Source organism: Carcharodon carcharias, chromosome 10, assembly GCF_017639515.1.
Source record: "Carcharodon carcharias isolate sCarCar2 chromosome 10, sCarCar2.pri, whole genome shotgun sequence".
In the NCBI taxonomy this organism is placed as follows: domain Eukaryota; kingdom Metazoa; phylum Chordata; class Chondrichthyes; order Lamniformes; family Lamnidae; genus Carcharodon; species Carcharodon carcharias.
Genome location: NC_054476.1, coordinates 48018507 through 48044187, shown reverse-complemented (window position 1 = coordinate 48044187; position 25681 = coordinate 48018507). Strand labels below are relative to the sequence as shown.

Here is a 25681-nt window from a genome sequence, read left to right as displayed (position 1 = left end):
CATCCCTGAAGCCATGCTCACAAAGCTTTTCTGCACCCAGCCAGTGCCTTCAGATCCTTCCTAAAGTGTGGTGCCTAGAATTGGACGCAATAGTCCAGTTGAGGCAGACGCTTTTGTACTGTGATTCTAAATATAAAGCCCAGGTTCGCATATGCTTTATTAACTGCTTTCTCAACCTGGCCTGTCGCCTTCAATGATTTGTGCGCATAGACCACCAGGTCCCTCTGCTCCTGTACTCCCTTTAGAATTGTATCCTTTATATTGCCTTTTCTCATTCTCCCTACCAAAATCTGTCACTTGACTTATCTGGACCAATCTCACTCACAGTGCCACAAGCAACTCCAGCTCCTGCCCACAGTCACTACAACTAATTCAGTGTAACCAGCTGACATCAATAGGAAACCAGTATCTATCATTGGGTCACATGACTAAGCTGTGCTCCTGATGCAGTGTCATTAGGCTGGACAGCAAGTTATAGGATCAGTCCAGCAGTGATATGGCCCTCTCTACGAGCCCAGGTCTAATGACACTCCATGTAGCGAGCAGTCTCCCAAAATTAGCCATCATGAATCCTGTCTCCCAACCCGGTAATGTGAAGCCTCACTATTAACTGCCCATTCCAGCAATCCCTTTATTGAAGCACGGAAAGCTGATTTATTGAAGCAGGATGCAGCAAGGCAATGTTCAGCAGCTGATGGAGAAAAATGTTCCAAGGGCAGTATTGGTGCCTGTAAAGAGCAGAGAACTTCATTGTCAGTGGTTATGAGTACTTAGCCTATACTAACATTTTGTGGCTTAGGTACTTTAGTGTTGATATCTTGGATGGAAATAATGCAGATTTGTGCTCCTCCACATCAAGCTCCTTGCTGCTGCCACTGAGAAACTCACTGCTGATACAGGAGATCTGAAATGGCAGGTTTTATTGGGGAATATTGTCAAGAAGATATTATAATGTCTTTAATGTTATTGGAAATTATATTAAAGTAGAGTTTAGTGGTGTTTGTGTCTATGTATCTTGTGTGCCTTAATTGGATTAAAGCCAGCTGATTTAGAGGCTTTGATATATAGGAGAGAAGTAAGTTTGAAATGGTAGTTAGGTAAACATAGGAAAGTTACAAGGTGAAGTGAAAAGGGGGAAATTTGCATTTTTAAATAAAGTATTCAAAAGAATGAGTGAAATATCACACCGAGCCAGAAGAAGCTAAACAATGTTTATTTTTCCAAAGCTTGCTAATAAAATTGGTGCAACGAAACATTGTTATAAGAGATGAAGTTCAAAAGACCTAGGGATACAATGAGAATTTGCATTTAAAGAGGAAAATATGTATAAAGGAAGAAAAGGCTGTTGGTAAAGGGGGAGGGATTCTAATATCTAAAGCCTCCAGCCTGTAAACCTCAAGCCACTGTCTGCAAGGATCCAGAGCTGAAAGAAACTCATTTTGAATTTGACTGTCTAGGGTGTGCTTTGCCAGGGGTCTCTTTAAATCTGTGTGTTTTACTGTTGCCTTAACTGAGGTGTAACTGGGAGTCAGATTAATTAGGGGACTTTTATAGTTATTATAGTAGTAATTTTGTAGACATATGTATGTGCTTACAATCTTTCTTAAATTAATAAATGTCTAATTTAGTTTTATAAAAACCTCTTGAGACTCGGTGGTCTTATTACTACTGAATTCAAAGCTTGCCTCTCGAAACATACAAATTGCAAAATAGGTTATGACATTTGTTTCAAGTTTCCCTTTGGGATTTGAACAGCTCAGCATTTACCATTGGCTGTGTCATAATAAATAAATTGATGTGCTATACAGAATAAGACTTTAAATATTTATCTTGAAGCACCTTTTCATTTGCTTCTTCAGAAACATTCCATCGAAAATACTAACATTTGCAGGCAATTGATTTGGAAGGATAATCCATAAACTTGAACAAACTAGAATGTTGTTCCAATTCTAATTGTGCTGACTGTTGTTACAACCTCCATGGGGATCCATAAACCCAAGTAACCAAATTTACCAAATGACCCCCAAATGAAGAAATTACCAGACAAGACTTCACTTTTTGTAACTTTTACTTCAATGTGAGTCAAGATCAACGTAAGTTAATAGGCAAATTGCAGTTGGCATAAGCTATAAAATACACATGGAATAGCAGATACAACAGAGGCTATCTCACTGATTTTCTAGGCAGTCTACACTGTGCGTATGGTCCCAGTTTCAGCCACAAAGTTCTTCCACTCTCGGGTCTTCCTAGAGCCGAATTCCAGTCCCTTTTCCTCAAGGACTTAGCCAATTTGCTGCAGGCAGCAGCTTCTGCAAAACAGGATTCCATGTGTGCAATATTTAACTCATTGGCGTATCTCTTTTAGAACCTTTTCAACTCTCAACTCCCCATCGGTCACGGTAGCTTACCTTTGCATGGTAAGGCTGATTTTGGGTGTGTGATCACTTGGGCAAAATAAGTAGTGGCAGCAGTTCTAAACTTGCTTTCGCTCTGCTCTCCAACTCTGACCTTTCTTCTTTTCATTGGCTGTTTTGTTAAGGTTTGTTAATTACATTGTGCAGGTTAAGAGAAACAGATGACGGGTATTAATTGAGCACATATAAATAGGGGATAGCTGGAACACTGGGTTGTGTGGAAGGAGAGCTTTGAGACTGCACAAGCCAATAAACTCTCAATAAAGAAAAGCTCTGTGTCTTAGTTTCTGCTTCGCCAACAGGCTTGGACCCTACTAATAGCTGCCCCACAGCTTCCGTATTTGAACTTGCTTCCTGATGGCACTGCTTCCATGCCAAAGGTTGCCAGGCCACATGGTCCAGTATTTCTTATTATCCAAAAATTACATAAGAAATAGAAACAGGAGTAGATTATTCGGCGCCTCGAGCCTGCTCCACCATTCAATAAGATCATGGCTGATCATCTTGTGTTTCAATTGCCACATTTTCATTTACCCCGATAACCTTTGATTCCTTTGCCTAACAAGAATCTATCTACCACTGCCTTTAAAAATATTCAATTACTCTGCCTCCACTGCCTTCTGAGGCAGACAGTTCCAAAGTCACACAACCCTAATTTTAAAACAGCGTCCCCTAGTTCTGAACTCACCCACAAGAGGAAACATCCTTTCAACATCCACCTTGTCAAGGCCATTCAGGATCTTGTATACTTCAGTCAAATCACCTCTCACTCTTCTAAATTCCAGTGGAAACAAGCCCAGTCTGTCCAATCTTTCCTTATAAGACAACCCACTCATTCCAGGTATCAATCTAGTAAACTTCCTCTGAACCGCTTCCAATGCATTTACATCCTTCCTTAAATAAGGAGACTAAAACTGCACACAGTATTCGAGGTGTGGTTTCACCAATGCCCTCTATAACTGAAGCATAACATCCTTACTTTTATGTTCAATCCCTGTCGTAATAAAGTATAGCATTCCATCAGCCTTCTTAATTTCTTGATGTACCTGCCGACTAACTTTTTGTGACTCACGTACTAGAATACCTAGATCCCTTTGCACCTTAGAATTATGCAGCTGTTCTCCATTTAAGTAATACTCTGCTTTTTTGTTCTTCCTGCCAAAGTGAACAACTTCACATTTTCCCACATTAAACTCCATTTGTCGCATCTTTGCCCACTCACTCAACCTATCTACATTCATCTGCAACCTCCTCATGTCTTCTTCACAATATATTTTCCTACCTATCTTTGCATCACCTGTAAATTTAGCTACCATGTCTTCACTCCCCTCATCTAAGTCATTGATGTAAATGCTAAAAAGCTGAGGACCCAGCACAGACCCTTGTGGGACGTCACTCGTCACATCCTGCCAACCTGAAAAAGACCCATTTATGCATAGTCTCTGCTTTCTGCTAGCCAGCCAATCTTCTATCCATGCTAATATGTTACCCCCTACACCATGCGCTTTTATTTTCCATAATAACCTTTGATGTGGCACTTTATCAAATGCCTTCTGGATATTCAAGTATAGTACGTTTACAGGCTCCCCCTTATCCATCGCGCATGTTACTCCTTCACAAAATGCCAATAAATTGGTTAAACATTATTTTCCTTTCACAAAACCATGTTGACTCTTCCCAATTGCCTTGAGCTCTTCTAAGTGCCCAGTTATAACCTCCTTAATGATCGATTTTTAACAACTTCCCCACGACAGATGTCAATCTAACTGGCCTATAGTTTCCTGTTTTATGCCCCCCTCCCTTCTTGAATAGAGGGGTTATATTTACTAGTTTGATGGAATCTTTCCAGAATATACCAGTTTTGGAAAATTAACACTAGCACATTGACTACCTCATTAACCACCTCTTTTAAGACCCTAGGATGTAGTCCATTGGGACCCAGAGACTTGCCAGCCTGCAGCTGCATCAATTTACTCAGTACCATTTCCCTAGTGATTTCAATTTAACCATGTTCCTTTCTCCCTTTCAATTGATCCCTTTACTAGTGATACAAACTCTTAAGTTCTTTTCAAACATTTTTTAAAAAACAATTGCAGATTCCCCAAGCATTTTAAAGAATAACAAACTCTCCATACTGTTACTGCTTCTGGATAAAAGGCCATCACAGTATTCACGAATAGGACCAGGTGTAGGCCATTCAGTCCTTTAAGCCTGTTATGAAATGTCTGCTGTAATTTTGTTAGTATTGCTGTTTGTTTCCCTGTGCTCCCCAACACTTGTTACAGTATAACTTAGAAAAGCTATGGAGATTTTTATGTCAATACTTTGTGTGAAAGAAGGAGGATTCTCCTCAGTGTTGTTCTTATTCTTGGTGTACAATATTTGTGTTGTGGTTGACCCTGTTAATAGCTTTTGACCATATATCCACTTAATCATCAAGATTGCCTATTTCCACCTCTGTAACATTGGCTGAGTCTGACCCTGCTTCAGTTCATCTGCTGAAAATGTCATCCGTACCTTTGCTACCTCTAGACTTGACTGTTCCAATATCCTGCAGGTCAGCTTCCAATTTTCCACCCTACATAAACTTGCACACATTCAAAGCTCTGCTGCCCACATTCTAACTCCCAACTTGTCCCTTCCGCTCATATTTGCTGACCTTTACTGGTTCTCGATCTGGCCATGCCTCACTTCTGTCCTCAAATCCCTCTGTGGCCTTGCTCCTTCCTATCTCCGTAACCTCCTCTAGTCCGACAAGCCTGCGAGATTTCGGTGCCACTCCAATTCTGGGCTTTTGTTTATCCTTGATTTTAATTGCTCCAGCATTGGCTGGAAGGAATTATTACAATATTTACTTCGAAATTAAAAAAAGACAACTATCATAGTATGATTCAGAAAGTTAACTTTCTCAGTTGAAAGATAAAAAGCTTAAGAGAATTTCAAAAGATTCATATCTTACACAGACATTGCTACATTCTTTCTGAACTATAACTAGAAATAACTAGCATTTATATGATGCCCTTAACACAGCAAAACTTCCCAAGAAAGTGCTTCACAGGAGTTTTATCAATCAAAATTCAAGATATTAGGAGAGCTAACCAAAAAAGTTTAGCTGCTTTGGCTCAAAGATCAGAATTTTCTTTCCCATATCTCCCCGCCTCTCTACTTCTCTCTCTTCTTTTAAGATGCTCTTTAACCAAGTTTTTGGTTGGCTGTCCTAATATTTAGAATTTTGATAAAACTTCTGTGAAGCATCTTGGGAAGATTTGTTATACTATTTTATTTATTTACTCATTTGTTCACGGGATGTGGGCATGGCTGACTAGGCCAGCATTTATTGCCCATCCTTAATTGTCCTTGAGGAAGTAGTAGTGAACTACCTTCTTGAACTGCTGCAGTCCAGGGTAGATACACCCACAGTGTTCTTCGGGAGGAAGTTCCAGGATTTTGAACCAGCAACATTGAAGGAACAACGATATATTTCTAAGTCAGGATGTCTGTGGCTTGGAGGGGAACTTGCAGATAGTGGTGTTCCCATGCCCTTCTCCTTCGAAGTGGTATGGGTCATGGGTTTGGAAAGTGCTTAGTGGGTTGCTGCAGTCCATCTTGTAGATGGTACACACACTGATGTCACTGTGTTGATGGTGTAGGGAATGAGTGTTGAAGGTGGTGGATTGTGTGCCAGTCAAGTGGGCTGCTTTGTCCTGGACGGTGTCAAGCTTCTTGAGTGTTGTTGGAGTTGCACTCATCCAAGCAAATGGAGAATATTCCATCACACTCCTGATTTGTGCCTTGCAGATAGTGGACGGGTTTTGGAGAATCAGGAAGTGAGTTACTCGCTGCAAAATTCCCAGCCTCTGACCTGCTCTTGTAACTGCGGTATTTATTATGGCTGGTCCAGTTCAGTTTCTGGTCAGTGGTAACCCAGCAGGACGTCAACGGTAGGGATTCAGCAATCGCAGTGCCATTCAATGTCATGGGGAGATGGTTAGATTCCTTCTTGTTGGAGATGGTCATTGCCTGGCACTTATATGGTGCAAATGTTACCTGTATGAGGAATCCGTTTTTGAAAAAGTTAAAGAACGTAGAATTTTAGGCATTCTTCCTCCTGAGTTATTTTTAAAAGCTTGCAACTTTAATTCGGGGCTGTGACTATGCCATTCTTAAATAAACCATGGCTCAAGATGGATGTCCAGCAGGGAACACCTGGGGAGGGAAGAGATACTTTGTATATCTAAGTTAACAAAGAACTGCTGTTGCCAGGCTAAAGACTCTTGCTGATTGGTTAAAAACCCCTGGCCTAAGAGTTTTGAACATCTTTGAACATCTTAGTCTTTAAAACTCTCAGGCACAGTGAGAGCCTTAGAAGCAAGCTGCAAGAAAAAGTCTCTCTCTGCCCTACCTTATTACATGTGGTATAGAGTGAGTTAAACTTTCCTCAGAAATGTCTCATTGGAATAACTCACCTGTTTTTTCGAAAGTCTGTAAAGTTGTGCTAAGTAAGAGTCATCAAGGATGGTTTCACCAAAAAATCCGGCTGAAGGAGCTTCCAGACCTATTGTGACCAGAATTCTATTAGATGAACAGCGTTGAGATCTCTTCGAATTTTATCCTTTTAAAATAAATGATCCCCTATTCCACCCTCTGGAGGGGACAGCGTTTGTTTTGTCCTGTTTTGTGGTTGAGAGAGAGTGTTTGGGGTTCAAATACCTTTTTTTTAAATGGGGATAATCGTTACAGCTCTAAACTAGAACTTGTATGTTAACCAGTTTATTAACTTGCCTTTAGAAAGTAGTTTGTTTTATAATAAATCAATATTTTTTGTGTTTACTGAAAGAAGCCTGGTTAGAGTTTTATGCTGGGGATAACAGGATCAAAGATAAACAATTGGCCAGTTTTGTGGGTGAATTAAACATTTAAATTATTGTTATGACCTGTGGAGAAGTGGAGCTAGAATTAACTGCGCAGTCCTCCCGTCTTGGTCCATAATTTAAGATTGGGGTCTCTCATGGGATTTGAAGCAAGGACAATGAGTGATTGGATGCAGATTGATAATAATTGTTAAAGGATAAAAAAAGCAGATACAAATTTCTGATTCATTGGTAACCGACATGGTTTTGGAAGTTGCTATGACTTTTAAAGATGGCAGATCTATGCATGACTGGTTTATAAAAAGTAACCAAGGCTAAGTTAAGGGAATTGGCAGACAAGTTGAAGTTAGAATTAACTGAAGAGGTGAGGAAAGCAGACATAGTTGAAGTAATAGCGCAGCATTTGAAATTGGAAGTGATACAAGACAGACCACATTCTCTAGGGGCTGAGTCAATTGACTTAGCTATGATTCAATTGCAAATGAAGCAGCTTGAACACAAAAAAGAAATGGAGAAACTTAAACATGAACAGGAAAGAGCAGAAAGAGAAAGAGCATTTAAACAGCTAGAACTGGAATTTCAGGCAAAAGAGGAGGAATGAGAAAGGGAATACTAGCTTAAAAGGCTGAAATTTAAACCAGAGGCACAAGATGTTGGGGAACTTTTTGTGGATGGAAGAACTTATCCCAACCCAGAGTCCAATGGGGAGATGTTTAAATTTGTACATGACCTTCCAAAGTTTGAGGGAAGGGAAGTAGATGCATTCTTCATTTCGTTTGAGGAGATAGCTAACCAAATTAAGTAGCCAAAAGAAATTGGACATTGTTCCTACAAAGCAGGTAGTGGCAGAGCTCATGAGATTTATGCATCACTCTCAGAAGGGTTGTCTATGGATTATGATGCAGTAAAGAAAGTTATTCTTAGTGTATATGAGTTGGTCCCTGAGGCATACTAGCATAGGTTTTGGAACATATGGATACAGCCTGAGTAGACCTACACTGAATTTGAGAGGGTAATGCAAGCTAGCTTTGTTTGTTGGATACGGGCACTAAAGGTAGAGGCCACGTATGAGACCCTTAGGGCAATAATTCTCCTGGAGGAATTTAAAAATTCGCTCCTTCCAGTAGTATGAACTCATGCAGAGAACCAGAAGGTTTCAACAGCTAGACAGGCAGCGGAGGAGCTTGTCCATAAATCTAAACCCTTTTTCCATCAACTTCCCCCCCCCACCCCCCAACAACTTGAGAAGGATAGAAAATGGGAGAGTAAAAGAACGGCAAGTAGCCAGGGAAGAGAAGGGACAACTGGACATGTGCTGAAATCCCCTCCTCAGGCCAAAAAGGGAAAATTCTGAGCGTGGGAGTGATGTCTGAAGATCTAAGTGTTTCCATTGTAACAAGGTGGGACATATTCAGGAAAATTGCTGGAAGTTGCTTTGGAAATCCATGGGACTTATTGGGGTACGTAAGAATGATTCAGGAAAAAGAGGCCCGACTGAAAATACAACCGTTCAAGTTGTACTGTTAACTGCAGCTGTTGTAAACACTGCTGTGAGTTCAAACAAGGTGAACAAGGTACCTGAAAGCTACAGGGAATTCTTGTCAAATGGAAAAGTAACCCCTTATTCCTCAAGTGAAGCAGGTAAACCTATCATTATACTTAGGGATACAGGGGATACCCAAACTTTTTGCTGGGGAAAGGCCTGACTTTTCCACCAGAGAGTTCACTAAATGCCAAGGTCTTAGTGAATGGTATTGACAGAGAGTATATACCTGTACCTTTGTATCAGGTGCACCTGAAGTGTGACCTAATGTCTGGAATGGTAACTGTAGGAGTTGTTCATAGTTTGCCTGTAGATGGAATTGACTTACTCCTCGAAAATGATTTGACCAGTGAAAGAAGATGCTTCTCCAGCAGTTACAGAAAGACCAACTGATGTCAAGGAGACAGAACAGTTGCAGGAAAAAGTTCCAGGAATGTTTCCTTCTTGTGCAGTGACCCAATGGCGCAACAGGTTCCATCGTCAAAGTTAAACTGGCACCACAAGCAGATATTTGGCTACCTGAAACTTTCTTTGGGGATTTGGACAATCCGAAGGAAATGTTCAGGAAGTCGTCTCTGATTAAGGCTCAGCAAGCCAATCCAGGTGTAAGTAATGTGGCATAATCAACTCAAACCAAAGCTGAAACAGAAGGTGTTCTGGACTGCTAGTATATTAAAAGTGGGATTCTAATGAGGAGGTAGAGACCACCTCACAGACCTGCAGACAAATAGTTGATGGTGTTTCATCAGGTAGTGGTACCACCCAAGTATTATCAGGAAATATTAAGGATAGCTCATGAATTCCTATAGCAGGATATGTAGGGATCCAAAAGACCCAAGCACTATAAGTCAACATTTTTACTGGCCAGGTCCTCATATGAACGTGGTGCAGTTTTGATAAACATGCCATACATGTCAGCTAGTGGGGAAACCACAACCTACAATCAAACCAGCACTCTTAATTACCATACCAGTTTTAGGAGAACCATTCAGTAGGGCATTAATAGACTGTGTGCAACCGTTATTGAAAACGAAAGCTGGACACCAGTATATCCTTACTATTATGGATATGACAACTTGATTTCCAGAGGCCATTTCTTTGAGAACGTTGTAGAGAAGTTAACCCAATTTTTTATTAGATATGGTTTACTGATGGAGATCTAGTCAGATCAAGGTTCTAATTTTATGTCTAAAATTTTTCAAAACATTGGGCAGAATTTTCTGCCTGTCGAGCGGGCGGTGCAGGAGCAGGCACGGACCTGATCGCTGCCTGCAATTGGGTCCACGCTGCCATTTTACACGGGCGGGCCAAGTAAGGCCCGCCCTTCATGAATCACGGCTCCTGAGGACAGCAGGAGTGGGCGGGCGGCAGCGGGACTCTAATGACTGCCGGGTCCAATGGCGACCCGGCAGCCTATTTTGTAAACCTGCTGCAGCCTTTCAAAGGCTGTGAATCATGGCCAGTGGAAGGGCTCCCCAGAGCACTGCTGCTGAGCAGACCAGACAGGAGGGTAAGGCAGGGGGGGCACTGTAACCCCTGTTTTTCTGACGATTGCCTTGCTGCCCTCTTCGAGGAGGTGGCAGCATGGCGGAATGTCCTTGTACCACAGACGGGAGGAGGAGTCTCCCCCACATGACCAAATGTGCCTGGGAGGAGGTGGCAGAGATCGTGAGCTCCCTCGATGTGGTACGACGCACCTGGATTCAGTATCGCAAGCGCCTCAACGACCTGTTGCACTCGGGAAGAGTGAGTACCATGTTGGCATTGGTCACTTAACCCAGCAGATAGGCTTTCTCCCCTGGCGCCACCAACCCCCCCCCCCCCCCCACCACCACCACCACCACCACCACCACCACCACCACCACCACCACCCCAAATCTGATTGTAGTGACTGCATTGAATCATTGACGGCATGTGTCCTTCTCTGGTTGGGTCAGCGGATATTTCCCATGCCAAGATCACCCTGAGAGGGTGGTGAAGAGATGGGGTCTGCACCCGCAGCATGTGGTACACTGAGACCCACATTACTCCAGGGGCAACCTGGAGGAGCTGCATCTAGGCGCAGTGCTGGAATTTCAGGACATGTCAAAGTCAGGATGATGACATGCTGGGGGGGAGCTTCAAGGTGGCATGGCACCAATCGATCTGCTGTCCTCTGCACTCCACATGCTTGTGCCTCCTTGCTATGGAAGTTTAGACCGTGTGGTGCCTAATGTGATGTAGGCAGCATTTGACCAAGGGGGTGGGGCGGAGGAGGGGGACAGGCCTAGCATTTTTGTCTGAATGTTCAGCAGCAGCAGGGTGAGCAGACACTGGGGCCCGACAATGTCCCACCCTGGTTGGGGTGGGCCATCCACGAAGTGAATCCAGGTACAAGCAGCACTAATCAATGCTCTTCTCCCCTTTTCAGTAGAAGAATGCACATAATGCCACCGAACGGGTGAGGACTGGCAGAGGGCCGGCCCAGTTGGCAATTCTCAACCGCTTCGAGCAGGAGGCCCTACATTTGGAAAGTCGCCATGTGCCCAGGTCCATCAGTTTTAGTAAGGCTGGGGTGCCATGGGCAGTTATGTATGCCCAGTAGTGAGGTCACCATTGTTCTCCCAACAGCTGAACGTTCAGTGATGGAAGTTTGCAACAAGCTTGACCATTGCTTATGGAAGGATGAGCACATAATGATCCGGGGGGACAGGGATGCACGTTGACATTGTATCCACGTTAACTGATCCAATATCCTTGTTCTTCCTTTCAGCATCTGCAGAGCAGGGCTGGAAGGAGGAGTAGCAGGGGCCCCCTCTCACACCTGAGGGCCCCGAAGTCTCAGACTCACCAGCGTCACACCACCTCTACCAGGCAGACAGCAGCGCAGATATTAGCACCTCGGTGGGAATTAAAACATCAGCTCCTGACCCAGAGCACAGCGGAGAGGGCACTTCACAGTCGCTGGAGGAGCTGGCAGAGACAGTCGGAGGACTGCAGGGGACCAGGCACATGCTCAGTCGGTGGCTGATGATGTGCCTCTGGAGTTGTCCGGGACACAGGAAATGTGGCAGGGTGCGCTGGAGCATCTGGTGGACATACATGAGGCTATGCTTGGCTTGGTGTCCATGGTGGCTGAGTCTATATGGAATATCGCCGATGCAATGAGCATCCTGGCCAAGCACCATGAACCTCCATGGAGAGAGTGGCGACTCTCATGGAGAGGCTCCTCCAGGAGACCATTCAGGGCATCTTGGGGATGCGCTCAGACCAGCAAGCCCTCACATCGGCATTGACCTCAGCTGGTCAGTGCCAGTTGTGGGAGATGGTCTGGGCACTAAGTTTCCCAGCTTGGTGCCCATCCATCCACGGGAGCAGGGAGGTCCAAAGCGACCTCACGTCGGCGCAGCAGCTGCCTGTCGTCTCTGTGGGCTCCTCTCAGGGTGCTCCGGATGAGGGCGGCAGCTCCTCCGCCCCTCTGCCAGTAACCGTTGCATCCGCTGAGGCTGCGATGACTGGGGAGATGCCAGCTGTGGAACTGACAGCTCCCTCTCAGGTGGGGACAGCACAGGCTCCAAGGGCCAGAGATGGCCGCCAAGGTCATCGAGGCCAACAGGACAGCAGAGTGAGCAGGCTTTTCAGATGCCACTCTCAGCGAGGTGGCAACACCAAGGCGTAGCAACCGAAGACGTAAACATAAGTCTCCTTAGGCACACCACGGGTTTATCACTGGTGCTTTTATGTTGGCCCGCAATGAGGTCTTTATGAGTTGGTGTGATGTTCAATACCTTTGTTATTTTGTTTTCTTAAGTTCCTTTTGTTGTAATATTAAATTCAGACATGTCACCATGGCTGAGGGTGCCTCTTCTCAGGTGGATGGTTACCAATCATGTCATGAGTGATTTGTGGGACATTCAGCTTTATTAACAAGGCCCTTAGTTAATCTTGCTATCCAGGCAGATTTTGCACTTAGTTATTGAGTATCGAGCCTGCAGCCCAGGCTTGTCCTGAAGGTCCATATGTATTGTGCTAGCTGAAGGTTCATTGGATTAAAGCCTCTCAGGTGTCCCTGCCATCCTGGACTATGCCCAGCATCTACCCCCTCAGCATTTCCCTGAGCATTCTCATCCTCAGACTCACTTCTGGACTCATCGTGTGCAGCCACTGCGTCTACATCTTCATCGTCCACAGCGTCCCCCTTTCCAGTGCAAGATTGTGGAGAGCGCAGCATGCAACTACTATCAGCGACACACGATCCAGGGGCTACTGGAGCGCGCCCCCTGAGCAGTCCAGGCGTAGGACGCGCATTTTGAGAAGACCGATGTCTCTCTCCACCACAGCCCTTGTGGAGGCGTGGCTCCTATTATACCACTGCTCAGCTTTCGGTTCTTGGATGGCAGAGAGGCATCACGAGCCACCTTCTGAGGGGAGAGCCCTTGTCACCCAGCAGCCATCCATCAAGCCGGGCTGCAGCACTGAAGAGCCCCAGCACCTGGGAGTGTCTGAGCATGTAGGCGTCATGGGAGCTGCCTGGGTACCTTGTACAGACTTATAGAATCAGCATCCTGTGATCACACACTATCTGCACGTTCAAGGAGTGGTAGCGCTTCCTGTTGACGAAGGCACCGGGCTCACCAGCTGGCACCTTGATGGCCACATGTGTGCAGTCCATTGCACCTTGGACGCTGGGGAAGCCAGCAATCGCTGCGAAGCCTCTGGCTCGCTGTGTCAGGCTTGCCTGGTCCCAACAGTAGTAGATGAAGGTCAATGCACGCCTGAACAGAGCGTCTGTCACCTGCTTTACACAAGTGTGGACAGCTGATTGGGAGACAGCGCAAAGATCACCCACTGACCCCTGGAAGGAGCCAGGGATGTAGAAGTTGATGGCAGCTGTGACCTTTAGAGCCACTCGCATGGGGTGTCCAGCCACACAGTTTGCTGAGATCTCAGGCCCAATCATCTGACAGATATAGTTGACTGTCTGTCTTGAGAGACGGGGCCTCCTTTGGCACTGCACCTCAGACATATTGAGGTAACTGCTTTGCTGCCTGTATATGCTGGCAGCCCCTTCCACCTTGGACTACCTCTTGGCCCTGCACCCCTTGTGCCTGCGCCTGTCCTCCCAAAGGTGGCTCCCCTGGAGGCTGAATGTGCACTCCTGACCTCCTCCTGTTCTGCCCCCCCCCTTCCTCCTCAGAGGAGGTGCCTCCAGTGGAGAGTTCAGCTCCCATTCCTAGGCTAAAGGAAGGCTTCCTGAAATCTGCAGGCCCAAAAATGATTCCTCACTGCAGAGTGCTGATTTAAAGGTTGTGAGTCCAGTCCAAGCAGCTGGTATGTGTTTTGAAGTATTGCAGATCACACAGGCAAGTATCAGTAACTTTGAAAAATCAATATTTGACAGAGCACACTCATGACCCCACTGAGCCTTCTTATCCCGCCTGCGGATGAGGCTTATACAAATGTGTCCTACCTGCTTGCCCGTCACGCCCGTCCGCTGACCCAAAGAGCACATGGCTGCTGAAAAATAGCCATCGATTGGCGCCTCAAGGGCCTTAAGTGGCCCGTTAATTAATGGCGGGCGTGCATTGGATATCATCGTGCGCCCGCCCAATGAAATATCGCGATTGTGCGTTGTGACGTTGGGACATTCAGCTGACTTCACCGCGTGTCATTTTACGTGTCAGTGTGCAGGTCCCACCCCCACACGCCAACTGGAAAAACCTGCCCATTGAGTAGTTTGGGTATAAAGCAGCTAAAGTCCCCGGCATACCATCCAGTGACACAGGGAGCTTTAGAGAGATACCATCAGACACTCAAAACAATTTTTTAAAAAACTCATTTAAGGGATGTGGTCTTTGTTGGCTGGGCCAGCATTTATTGCCCAATCCTAATTGCCCTTGAGAAGGTGGTGGTGAGCTACCTTCTTGAACTGTTCTAGTCCATGTGGTGTAGGTACACCCACAGCGCGTATACGGAGGGAGTTCCAGGATTTTGACCCAATGACAGAGACGGAACGGCGATATATTTCCAAGTCAGAATGGTAAGTGGCTTGGAGGGGAACTTCCAGGTGGTGGTGTTCCCATCTACCTGCTGCCCTTGTCTTTCTAGATGGTAGCGATCTTGAGTTTGGAAGGTGCTGCCTAAAGACCCTTGGTGAGTTCTTGCCATGCATTGTGTAGATAGTACACACTGCTATTACTATGCATTTGTGGTGGAGGGGGTGAATGTTTGTGGATGGGGTGCCAATCAAGCAGGCTGCTTTGTCCTGGATGGTGTCGAGCTTCTTTAGTGTTGTTGGAGCTGCACTATCCAGGCAAGTGAAGAGTATTCCATCACACTCCTGATTAAAGCATATTGTCATGAATATCCCCATCATTGGGACAAAGGACTGGACTTTTATTTGCCACCTGAGATTCACCAAATGAATTGACTGATTTTAGACCTTTTGAATTAATCTATGGACATGAGATAAGAGGTCTTCTGAAATTAATCGAAGAAAAGTTCTTAGGACAGAGGGACCAGAATTCTGTTAGATCAGTGAGGTCGAGATCTCTTCGAATTTTATCCTTTTAAAAGAAATGTTCCCATACTCCGGCCTCTACAGGGGACTGTGTTTGTTTTGTCCTGTTTTGTGGTTGTGTGAGAGTGTATGGGGTTTCAAATATCTAAAAAGGGGAAAATCTTTACAGTTCTAAACTAGAACTTGCATATTAACCAGTTTATTAATTTGCTTTTAAAAAGTAATTTGTTTTATAATAAATCAATTTTTTTGTGTTTACTGCAAGAAGCCTGGTTGGAGTATTTTTATTCTGGGAATAACAGTATCAAAGATAAATAATTGGCCAGTTTTGTGGGTGAATTAAACTTTTAAACTTTCGCTATGACTTGTGGAGAAGTGAAGCTAGAATTAACTGCGCACTCCTCCCATCTCAGTCTGTAATGCCTGCCACTTATCAACTCAAGCCTGAATGTTGTCCAAGTCTTCCTGCATATGGACACAGACTGCTTCTGTATCTGAGGGAGTCACGAATGGTGCTGAACATTGTGCAGTCATCAGTGAACATCCCTACTTCTGAACTTATTTATGATGGTAGGACAGTCATTGCTGAAGCAGTTGGAGATGGATGGGCCTCAGACACTACCCTCAGGAACTCCTGCAGCTATGTTCCGGGACTGAGATGTTGACCTCCAACAACCATCTTCCTTTGTGCTAGGTATGACTTCATGTCACACTTAGTCAAATGCTGTATTGATGTCAAGGGCAGTCACTCTCACCCTTTAGTTCAGCTCTTTTCTTTGGACCCAGGCTGTAATGAGGTCAGGAGCCAAATGGTTATTGCTGAGTAAGCGCCGCTTGACAGCACTGTCAACAACCCCTTCCATCACTTTGCTGATGATCGAGAATCTACTGATAGGGCGGTAATTTGTCAGGTTGGATTTGTCCTGATTTTTGTGGACAGGACATGCCTGGGCAATTTTCCACATTTCCAGATTAGATGTCAGTGTTGTAGCTATACTGGAACAGCTTGACTAGGGGCGTGACTAGTTCTGGAGCACAAGTCTTCAGTACTATTGCCAGAATGTTGTCAGGGCCCAAAGGCTATTATTTCTAGTTACAGTTCAGAAAGAGTGCACAAAATCACTCTCTGAACCTGCTGAAATTATCTTAAGTCTTTTATGTTTCAACTGATAAAAGTTAACTATTCTGGATCACACTATGATAATTGTCTTTTTAAATTTAGAAGTACATATGGTTATAATTTCTGCCACTCGCACAATTAAAAAAGATCTGACCAAACATCACAGTGTATTCCTCTATGGACTAAATGCAAGTAGGGAAAGTGAAAGTTTATAGCACCTTGACAGCAGCTGAATCTTGATTTTTTTCAGTGACTGCCTACATGTTGTTGATCCCATGCCAGTTGCTGGACAAGATGTTGAAGCTTACTGCTTGAGATGTGAATGCAAATATGAAGAAAGAAGCACAGTTACAATTAAGGTATTTTTTAAAGTTTAAGCATGAAGATTTTCTTCCCTGTTTAACCATGTTTTGTTTAATGTATTCTTCTTAAAGGAAAAATATAGGAACTGTCTGGCTGTAATTACAGAAATATCTATTTTCTTATTTGTAGAATTCAGGTGCCTCATATTACCATACTGCAATTGCATACTGCATACCCCACCTTAAACCAGCTTATATTTCACCCCTTTCCTAAGATTCACTCAGTTCTGCTGAAGGGTCATGAGGACTCGAAATGTCAACTCTTTTCTTCTCCACCGATGCTGCCAGACCTGCTGAGTTTTTCCAGGTAATTCTGTTTTTGTTTTGGATTTCCAGCGTCTGCAGTTTTTTGTTTTTATCTCTTTGTTTAATTGACTGCCACTCCTCTTCAAGGAATGCCTACCCTGAAGAAGTTCTGTCCCTCTCTGCGACAAGATTTCCGTATCTCTCTTTTGCCTTGTTCACCTTCATTGCTTTCCATTTCTCTCCTGGTGTTTGACAAGGTGTTTACTAAAACCTGCTTTCACAACCATATCTCCTTTCTCAGTGACTGTCTCCGTCTCCGACTTAGCCCATGTGGATTTCAACTGAAATTCCATCCCTCTTGTTTCAAACCCACCCAGGATTACAGGTATCTCTGGGACATAAAACGTTTTTCGGACTGCTGTTCCCGTCACGTTCTGAGATCCACATTCAGTGCCATGTGCCGCCATATGAACACACTCGACCTCTCCCTCCAGCAGCACCGCCGCACCTTTTTTCAAAGCTGCACGTGCCCCCAGTTTCATTTTATTCTTCGCCTCATCTGATGCCTCAACAAGGAACTTTTTCTCTTTCTCTCAAGTGCTAAGGAACGCAAGCTCCAACAACTCATCGACACCAACACACATCTAGGACACTCCACCCCTGCCTGTCCTCCGTCGCCACCCCATCTTCCAATCCCAGCCCCAGCCGTGTATTCACTATACCCCCTCTCCGACGCTGAACATTCAGTGCTCAGCAAAGGACTTAGTTTCATACCCTTACGCCCTTATCTCAATGAATTTCGGGCTCGGCACGATGCTGAACTCTTCTTCTGCCGTCTTCGTCTCCGTGCTCACTTCTTTGGGCAGGAGTCCTCTCCCCGTTCAACGGATCCTTTTACCCACCTCCAATATTCTCCCTCCACCTGGACCCCTCCCTCTGGATTCTTACCTTCTCTTGATCTTTTCATAGAGAACTGTCGGCGCGACATTAGTCGTCTCAATTTCTCTGCTCCTCTCACCCATTCTAATCTGTCTCTCTCTGAACTTACTGCACTCCGTTCTCTCAGGTAAAACCCCAACATTGTCATCAAACCCGCTGACAAGGGTGGTGCTGTTGTTATCTGGCGCACTGACCTCTACCTCGCGGAGGCTGAGCGTCAACTCACAGACACTTCCTCCTACCTCTCCCTGGACCATGACCCCACCACTGAACATCAAGCCATTGTTTCCAGGACTGTCACTGACCTCATCTCCTCTGGAGATCTTCCTCCCACAGCTTCCAACCTGATAGTCATCCAACTTCGGACGGCCGGCTTCTACCTCCTACCCAAAATCCACAAACAGAACTGTCCCAGTAGACCGATCGTGTCAGCTTGCTCCTGCCCCACGGAACTCATTTCTCGTTATCTTGACTCCCTTCTCTCTCCCCTTGTCCAGTCCCTTCCCACCTACATCCGTGATTCCTCTGACACCTTACGTCACATCAACAATTTCCAGTTCCCTCGTCCCAACCGCTTCCTCTTCACCATGGACGTCCAATCCCTCTACACCTCCATCCCCCACCAGGATGGTCTGAGGGCCCTTAGCTTCTTCCTCGAACAGAGGCCCAAACAATCCCCATCCACCACTACTCTCCTCCGTTTGGCTGAACTTGTTCTCACACTGAACATTTTCTCCTTCAACTCCTCTCACTTCCTCCAAATAAAAGGTGTGGCTATGGGTACCCGCATGGGCCCCAGCTATGCCTGTCTCTTTATGGGGTATGTGGAACATTCCTTGTTCCAGTCCTACTCCGGCCCCCTTCCACAACTCTTTCTCTGGTACATCGATGATTATTTCGGTGCTGCTTCATGCTTCTCGTCGGGACTTGGAAAAATTTATTAATTTTGCTTCCAATCTCCACCCCTCCATCATTTTCACATGGTCCATCTCTGACACTTCCCTTCCCTTCCTTGACCCCTCTGTCTCAATCTCTGGTGATAGACTGTCCACCAATATCCATTACAAGCCTACCGACTCCCACAGCTACCTCGACTACAGCTCCTCACACCCCGCTTCCTGTAAGGACTCCATCCCATTCTCTCAGTTCCTTTGCCTCCGTCGTATCTGTTCTGATGATGCTACCTTCAAAAATAGTTCCTCTGACATGTCCTCCTTCCTTAACCGAGGTTTTCCACCCACGGTCGTTGACAGGGCCCTCAACCGTGTCCAGCCCATCTCCCGCGCATCCGCCCTCACACCTTCTCCTCCCTCTCAGAAACATGATAGGGTCCCCCTTGTCCTCACTTATCACCCCACCAGCCTCCGCATTCAAAGGATAATCCTCCACTGTTTCCGCCAACTCCAGCATGATGCCACCACCAAACACATCTTCCCTTCACCCCCCTCCCCGGCAGCATTCTGTAGGGATCGTTCCCTCCGGGACACCCTGGTCCACTCCTCCATCACCTCCTACTCCTCAACCCCCACCAATGGCACCTCCCCATGCCCACGCAAAAGATGCAACACCTGCCCCTTCACTTCCTTTCTCCTCACCATCCAAGGGCCCAAACACTCCTTTCAAGTGAAGCAGCATTTCACTTGTATTTCCCCCAACTTAGTCTACTGCATTTGTTGCTCCCAATGCGGTCTCCTCTACATTGGAGAGACCAAACGTAAACTGGGCGACGCTTTGCAGAACACCTGTGGTCTGTCCGCAAGAATGACCCAAACCTCTCTGTTGCTTGCCATTTTAATACTCCACCCTGCTCTCTTGCCCACATGTCTGTCCTTGGCTTGCTGCATTGTTCCAGTGAAGCCCAACGCAAACTGGAGGAACAGCACCTCACCTTCCGGACTAGGCACTTTACAGCCTTCCGGACTGAATAATGAATTCAACAACTTTAGGTCTCGAACTCTCTCGTCCATCCCCACCCCCTTTCTGTTTCTTCCCTCTTCCTTTTGTTTTTTCCAATAATTTATATAGATTTTTCTTTTCCCACCTATTTCCATTATTTTTAAATCTTTTATGCCCTGCTAGCCTTTCCACCCCACCCCCACTAGAGCTGTACCTTGAGTGCCCTACCATCCATTCTTAATTAGCACATTCGTTTAGATAATATCACCAAAATCAACACCTCTGTGTTCTTTTGTCTGTGACATCTTTTGATTATCTGCTCCTATTACTGCTTGCTTGTCCCTACAATCACCCCAGCACCCCCCAACTTCTCTCCCCCCACCCCCCCACCTTAAACCAGCTTATATTTCACCCCTTTCCTAAGATTCACTCAGTTCTGCTGAAGGGTCATGAGGACTCGAAACGTCGACTCTTTTCTTCTACGCTGATGCTGCCAGACCTGCTGAGTTTTTCCAGGTAATTCTGTTTTTGTATTGATATAAGATTCTTGCCCATGTTTCTGCTGAAAATGACCAAACCATATGATGCACTCAAGTTTTATTAGAAAGTCTTTTTTGTTTCATTCCTGTTACAGAATAATGGCAAAAATAGCTGGCTTTTTTATTATTTTGAAAATCACATCTCTAGTAGTGCCACTACTTCATGGTGATAGAAAGATGAAAATCCTGAAATGCAGCTCTGTAGCACCCATTTTTTGGTGCAGCAGGTGCTATTTTGCCTCCAAAACAGCGTGCAGGCATCCAGTGTTAGCTGCTCCAGATGCCATTTTGGTGAGTGTGTTAGCACATGTACAGGGAGTGTCTACCAGAAGTATGTAGAGCAGGCAGATCATGACATCTGTCAGTGTGTAGTGCTTGTTTGATGCGAGTGCTGCCATTTTGGAGCTTAAGGCTCCAACTGACTCCCTCTTTTAATCTTGCACAGTTAAACATGTGATCAACAGGAAAAGAAAGCCCCTTCCCCCTCCAGGGCTATTTGAAGGGATCATCAACTACTTGCTACTTAGCTGCTGATTGATATCAATAGGCTCTTACTGTAGTTCTCAAACTGTTTCGGGGTTTCCAGAGTTGTTTAAAGTTGCTGAAGTCTACAGAGAATGGTGTGACATGTGCTGAAGGACTTTGTCTTGACTTCATGGATTCTGCACTAACCGTTTATCCTTGGTGTGGGTTCAGTAGTTTCCATCCACTTTGGATTACAGCATAATAAGGAAAATGAGCAGAGGCAACACAGGTCACAAGTGGCTGGAGGAGGGAGAGAAGGGCTCTCAGCAGGAGACTATACCTACCTAGAGTGTTCAGGGATCAATTCTTCTACCTGAACCTTAGTGAGAAACAGTGTTGTTAGACATCTCCACTTGACTAAGCAGGATCTTACTGAAGTCTGCCACCTGCTTCAGCCGCAAATACAACCTCAGAGCAGGACGAGGACCGTGTTGCCATTGCTGTGAAGGTAACTATGGCTGTGAACTTTTATGCATCTGGCTCTTTATAGGTTTGGGCAGGCAATATTGACATCATTGCCCTGTTCACTCACCAGTGTTATATAAATTAGGTCAGGGAGGCTCTGTACTCCAAGAGAGCAGAATACATTTCATTCTCTCTCGCCAGAAAGAAGAATGTGGAACAAGCACATGGCTTCACAAGGATTGCAGGCTCTCCGTAGTGCACACACACCGTTTTGCAGGCACCACATTTCAACTCTGAGATGCACCTCAATTGGAAAGGATTCTGCTCCCCTCGGTGTCCGACTGGTATTTCAGCTTACACAGTATATCATGCAGGTCAGTGCCCAGCATCCTGGCAAATGTCACGATGCTTTCATACAGTGGCAGTCTGCTGTTTCATCTGCATTTGAGCCACCACATCAAATTACAGGGTGGCTCCTGGGTGACAAGGACTATCGGTAACCAAACGGCTCATGACTCCAATGGGAAGCATGCATATAATAAAAATCATGCTGTCACATGAAATGAGATTGAGTAGTCTACTGGGTTGCTTAAACAATTATTCCGCAGCTTGGACCATGCTGGACAAGCCCTACAGTACCTGACGGAGCACGTCAAGATTTGCCATGGCCTGCTGCATGCTACGTAATCTCACCAGCTTGAGAGCACAGCCCTCGCCACCAGGTATACATCAACCACCTGAGGAAGTGGCAGAGGAGAGGAGGAGGCAATCAATATGGCTTCTTTCTGGCTGGCCTGTCCATGATTGTCTCATCCGCGTCCAGTACCAATGATTGCAAAACCATTTCCCCATTTACTAGTTTCACACCTTACCTTCCCTCTGTTGCTGACCATCACAACAGCATCTTGGCCACAATGCTAGGGTGAAAGCCACCACTAAACAAACATTCCAACCTGAATATATAAATCAAACTATGGCTTGTTGCTTACAAATGTTAATCATTCACACTTGTACGTTCACTTAGTGCCTGCCCTACATATGCCTTGCCTGCCCTCGTGCTCCTATACAGTGCTCCAGTGGCTGAAGCATTGCTTCTTACTTTTGGTGGGGGAGACCACAGATGACCTTCCAAGATAACCTCAAGCAGCCCTAGCCCTAGAAGACCTGGCTTTGGACTGCAGCATTTCGCCATGGGTGGCAGCATTCTGGACTGGCTGGCTGATGGCCAGTGACAAGGGCAGTGGTCGGAGGACAAATGTTGTCATCCTGAGAGAGGACAGCAGGTTTGTACAACATGGTGCCACAGCCGCTCCCTCAGGGCAGCGCTTCAGCAAACCTAGCAGTGTGTTAGAGGACAGATGGCTGGACTGATATGATACCCTGTAAACCCCTTTGAACACTAATATCTATAGATGTGATGGCAGCAATCTGATCTTATATGGCAGCAAGCTGAGCTTACATGACTTCCACTGCACCAGCCAGATGTTGGATGGCTTTGCTTATGCTGCACTGGAAACCGAGACATTGTCCATGAGACGCTGCATCATGGATGGGTCTGTGAGTATTCCTGTGGAATTAGCCACCACTTCCACATTGGAAAGGTTGGACTTCAAGCTCTGTGCAAAGCCCAGTGCCAACATGGTGCCAGACCCCTCCATATTCCTTGACATTAACCAGAAGATTTCAGGCAGGCCTGCTAAGGCACCAAGCATTTTGGTGTGCATACCCATCAACCTTTTTCAATAGGCCTCCTCATCAAAGCCCTCATCTCACTCTTCTGCAACAGAACTCGTGTGTGATCTCACCTTCTGGTACCTGTACTATCCCTATCCCTTGAGCTGACTGAAAGGTGACTCATGCCCATTTTCTCATCGAGCTGGATTTTACCAGCCTTCTAGGGTAAGAATATAAGAAAAAGGAGCAGGAGAAGACCATAAGGCCTATCAAGCCTGCTCCACCATTCAGTATGATCAAGGCTGATTTTGGGCTTCAATTTCACTTTCCCAGCTGCTCCCCATATCCTTGGATTCCTTGAGGGACTAAAGATGTGTCTGTCTCAGCCTTAAATCTATTCAAAAATGGCACATCCATAATGCTCTGGGGTAGAAAATTCAAAAGATTCACAACCATTGGAGTGAAGAATTTTTTCCTTATTTCAGTCCTAAAAGATCAACACCTTATCCTGAAACTATGTCCTCCTCGTTCTAGATTGCCCAGCTAAGGGTAACAACATCACAGCATCTACCCTGCCAAGCCCCTTCATAATCTTGAATGTTTCAATGAGATTACTTCTCATTCTTCTAAACTCCAAAGAATATAGATTTACTCAATATAGAATATAGATTTACCTAATTTACTCAGCCTCTCATAGAACAACCCTCTCATCCCAGGGACCAATTTATTGAACTTTCGATGTGCAGCTCCAATGTCTTTCTTAAATATGGAGATCAAAATTGCACATAGTATTCCAGGTGCAGTCTCACAAAACTGTAGCAAGACTTTATTCTTGTACTCCTATCCCTTTGTAATAAAGGCCAACATGCCATTAGCTTTCCAAATTGCTTGCTACATCTACATGCTAACTTTTTGTATTCCCTGTCTGAGCGTGACCCAAATCTCTTTGATCATAATCATTTACAAGGTTCATGCTTTTTTAAAAGTATTCTGCTTTTCTATTCCTATGACCAAAGTGAACAACCTCACACTTCCCCACGTTATACTCTGTCTGCTACCTTGTTGCCCACTCACTTAACCTGTCTATATCTCTTTGCAGCCTCATTATGTACAACCTCATTATGTTCTCCATACAGCTTGCATTCCCACCTAGCTTTATGTCGTCAGCAAACTTAGATACATTACTCTCTGTCTCTTTGTTTAAGTCATTAGATTGTAAATAGCTAAGGCCCCAGCACAGATTCTTGCAGCACTCCACTAGTCACAGCCTGCCAATTTGAAAGTGCCCCATTTATCCCTACTCTCTGCTTCCTGTCTGTTAACCAATCCTCTATCCATGCTAATATATCACCCCAAACCCCAGGAGCCCTTACTTGTGTATTAACCTTTTGTGTGGCATCTTATCGAATGCCTTTTGGAAATTGAAGTGTACTACATCTACTGATTCCCCTTTATTTACACTACTAGTCACATCCTCAAAAAGACTAATAAATCTGTCAAATAGAATTTCCCTTTCATAAAACCATGTTGACTTGTTCTAATCATAATATGCTTTTCTAAATGTATTGTTAATACTTCCTTAATAATAGATTCCAGCACTTTCCCAATGACTGATGTCAGGGTAACTGGCATGTAGTTCCCCATTTCCTCTCTCTCTCCTTTCTTAAATAACAGTGTTACATTTGCTAAACTCCAATATGCTGGGACCATTCCAGTATCTAGGGAGTTTTGGAAAATCATAGCTAGCAGATCCACTGTCTCTGCAGCTATTTTTTAGAACTCTAGGATGTAGGCCATCAGGTTCTGGAGATTTGTCATATTTTAGTCCCTTAGGTTTCTCTAGGATGGTCCGGGAGATGGGGTGGGTCCATAAAATAAAGGGTGTGGTATCCATCACCTTCCTGCCGCCATGGCATTTCATCCGTGGCAGGGAAGATGGATGATGGCCTTCCTACCCAGAGAGTAATTGTGCCACTTAAGTGGTCAAATAGGGCCTGCTCTGGTGGCACTGAAGAATTGCCAGCCCTCTGATTGCCCTACAGGTCTTGTCGTTTAAAGGGACAGGAGCACCAGGAGCTAAGTAGCTGCATAATGGGCCTAAAATGTGAAAGAGGATTTTCTAATTAGCTGAGGCAGGGTTGCTCCTGGCTTTCCAGCTCATTGTAGGGGCTTCCACCTCCCCTACAAAATTCTCCCCACCACGTGTGGACCCTGCCTCTAAGCTATGTTCTAAAGCAGCATTGTCCAACCTTTTCGTGCCGGGGGGCACATTCCAAAATTTTTCTCACTGAAGGGGCCAATGAGCAAATTTTGCAAAGATAAAGTGTGGCATGACATTAAACTTGAATTTAAAAAACAAACTGAGGTATGAAAAGAAACAACTTGCTGACCAAAAAAAAAACTATCAAAGCAATGAATTGATTTTTAAAAAATGAGTAATAAATAAAGATGAGTATGAGAGATTAGGTGAGAGTGTGTGTCCAGCTCACTGACGGTCTCAGGGTGCTCACTCACTCAGCCGCACATGCTGTGAATGGATGAGAATGCATTTTGGTGTATGGGGGTGAGTGTGAATGAGAACACTGAGACTGGGAGTGAGCCAGACTTGTGCACACGCTCTTCCTCCCTCATACGCTCTTCCCCTGTGC

The 25681-nt window shown here is 45.1% G+C and overlaps 1 protein-coding gene across 1 annotated transcript in view; it reads left to right on the top strand.

The window, feature by feature from the left end:
- tmem9b (TMEM9 domain family, member B) overlaps positions 1 to 25681 on the top strand; it is a 102639-nt gene that overhangs the window by 17581 nt on the left and 59377 nt on the right. Inside the window, exon 3 of the mRNA XM_041198004.1 lies at positions 16698 to 16806. Coding sequence (XP_041053938.1) covers positions 16698 to 16806 — 109 coding nt within the window. The remainder of the gene's footprint in view (positions 1 to 16697; positions 16807 to 25681) is intronic.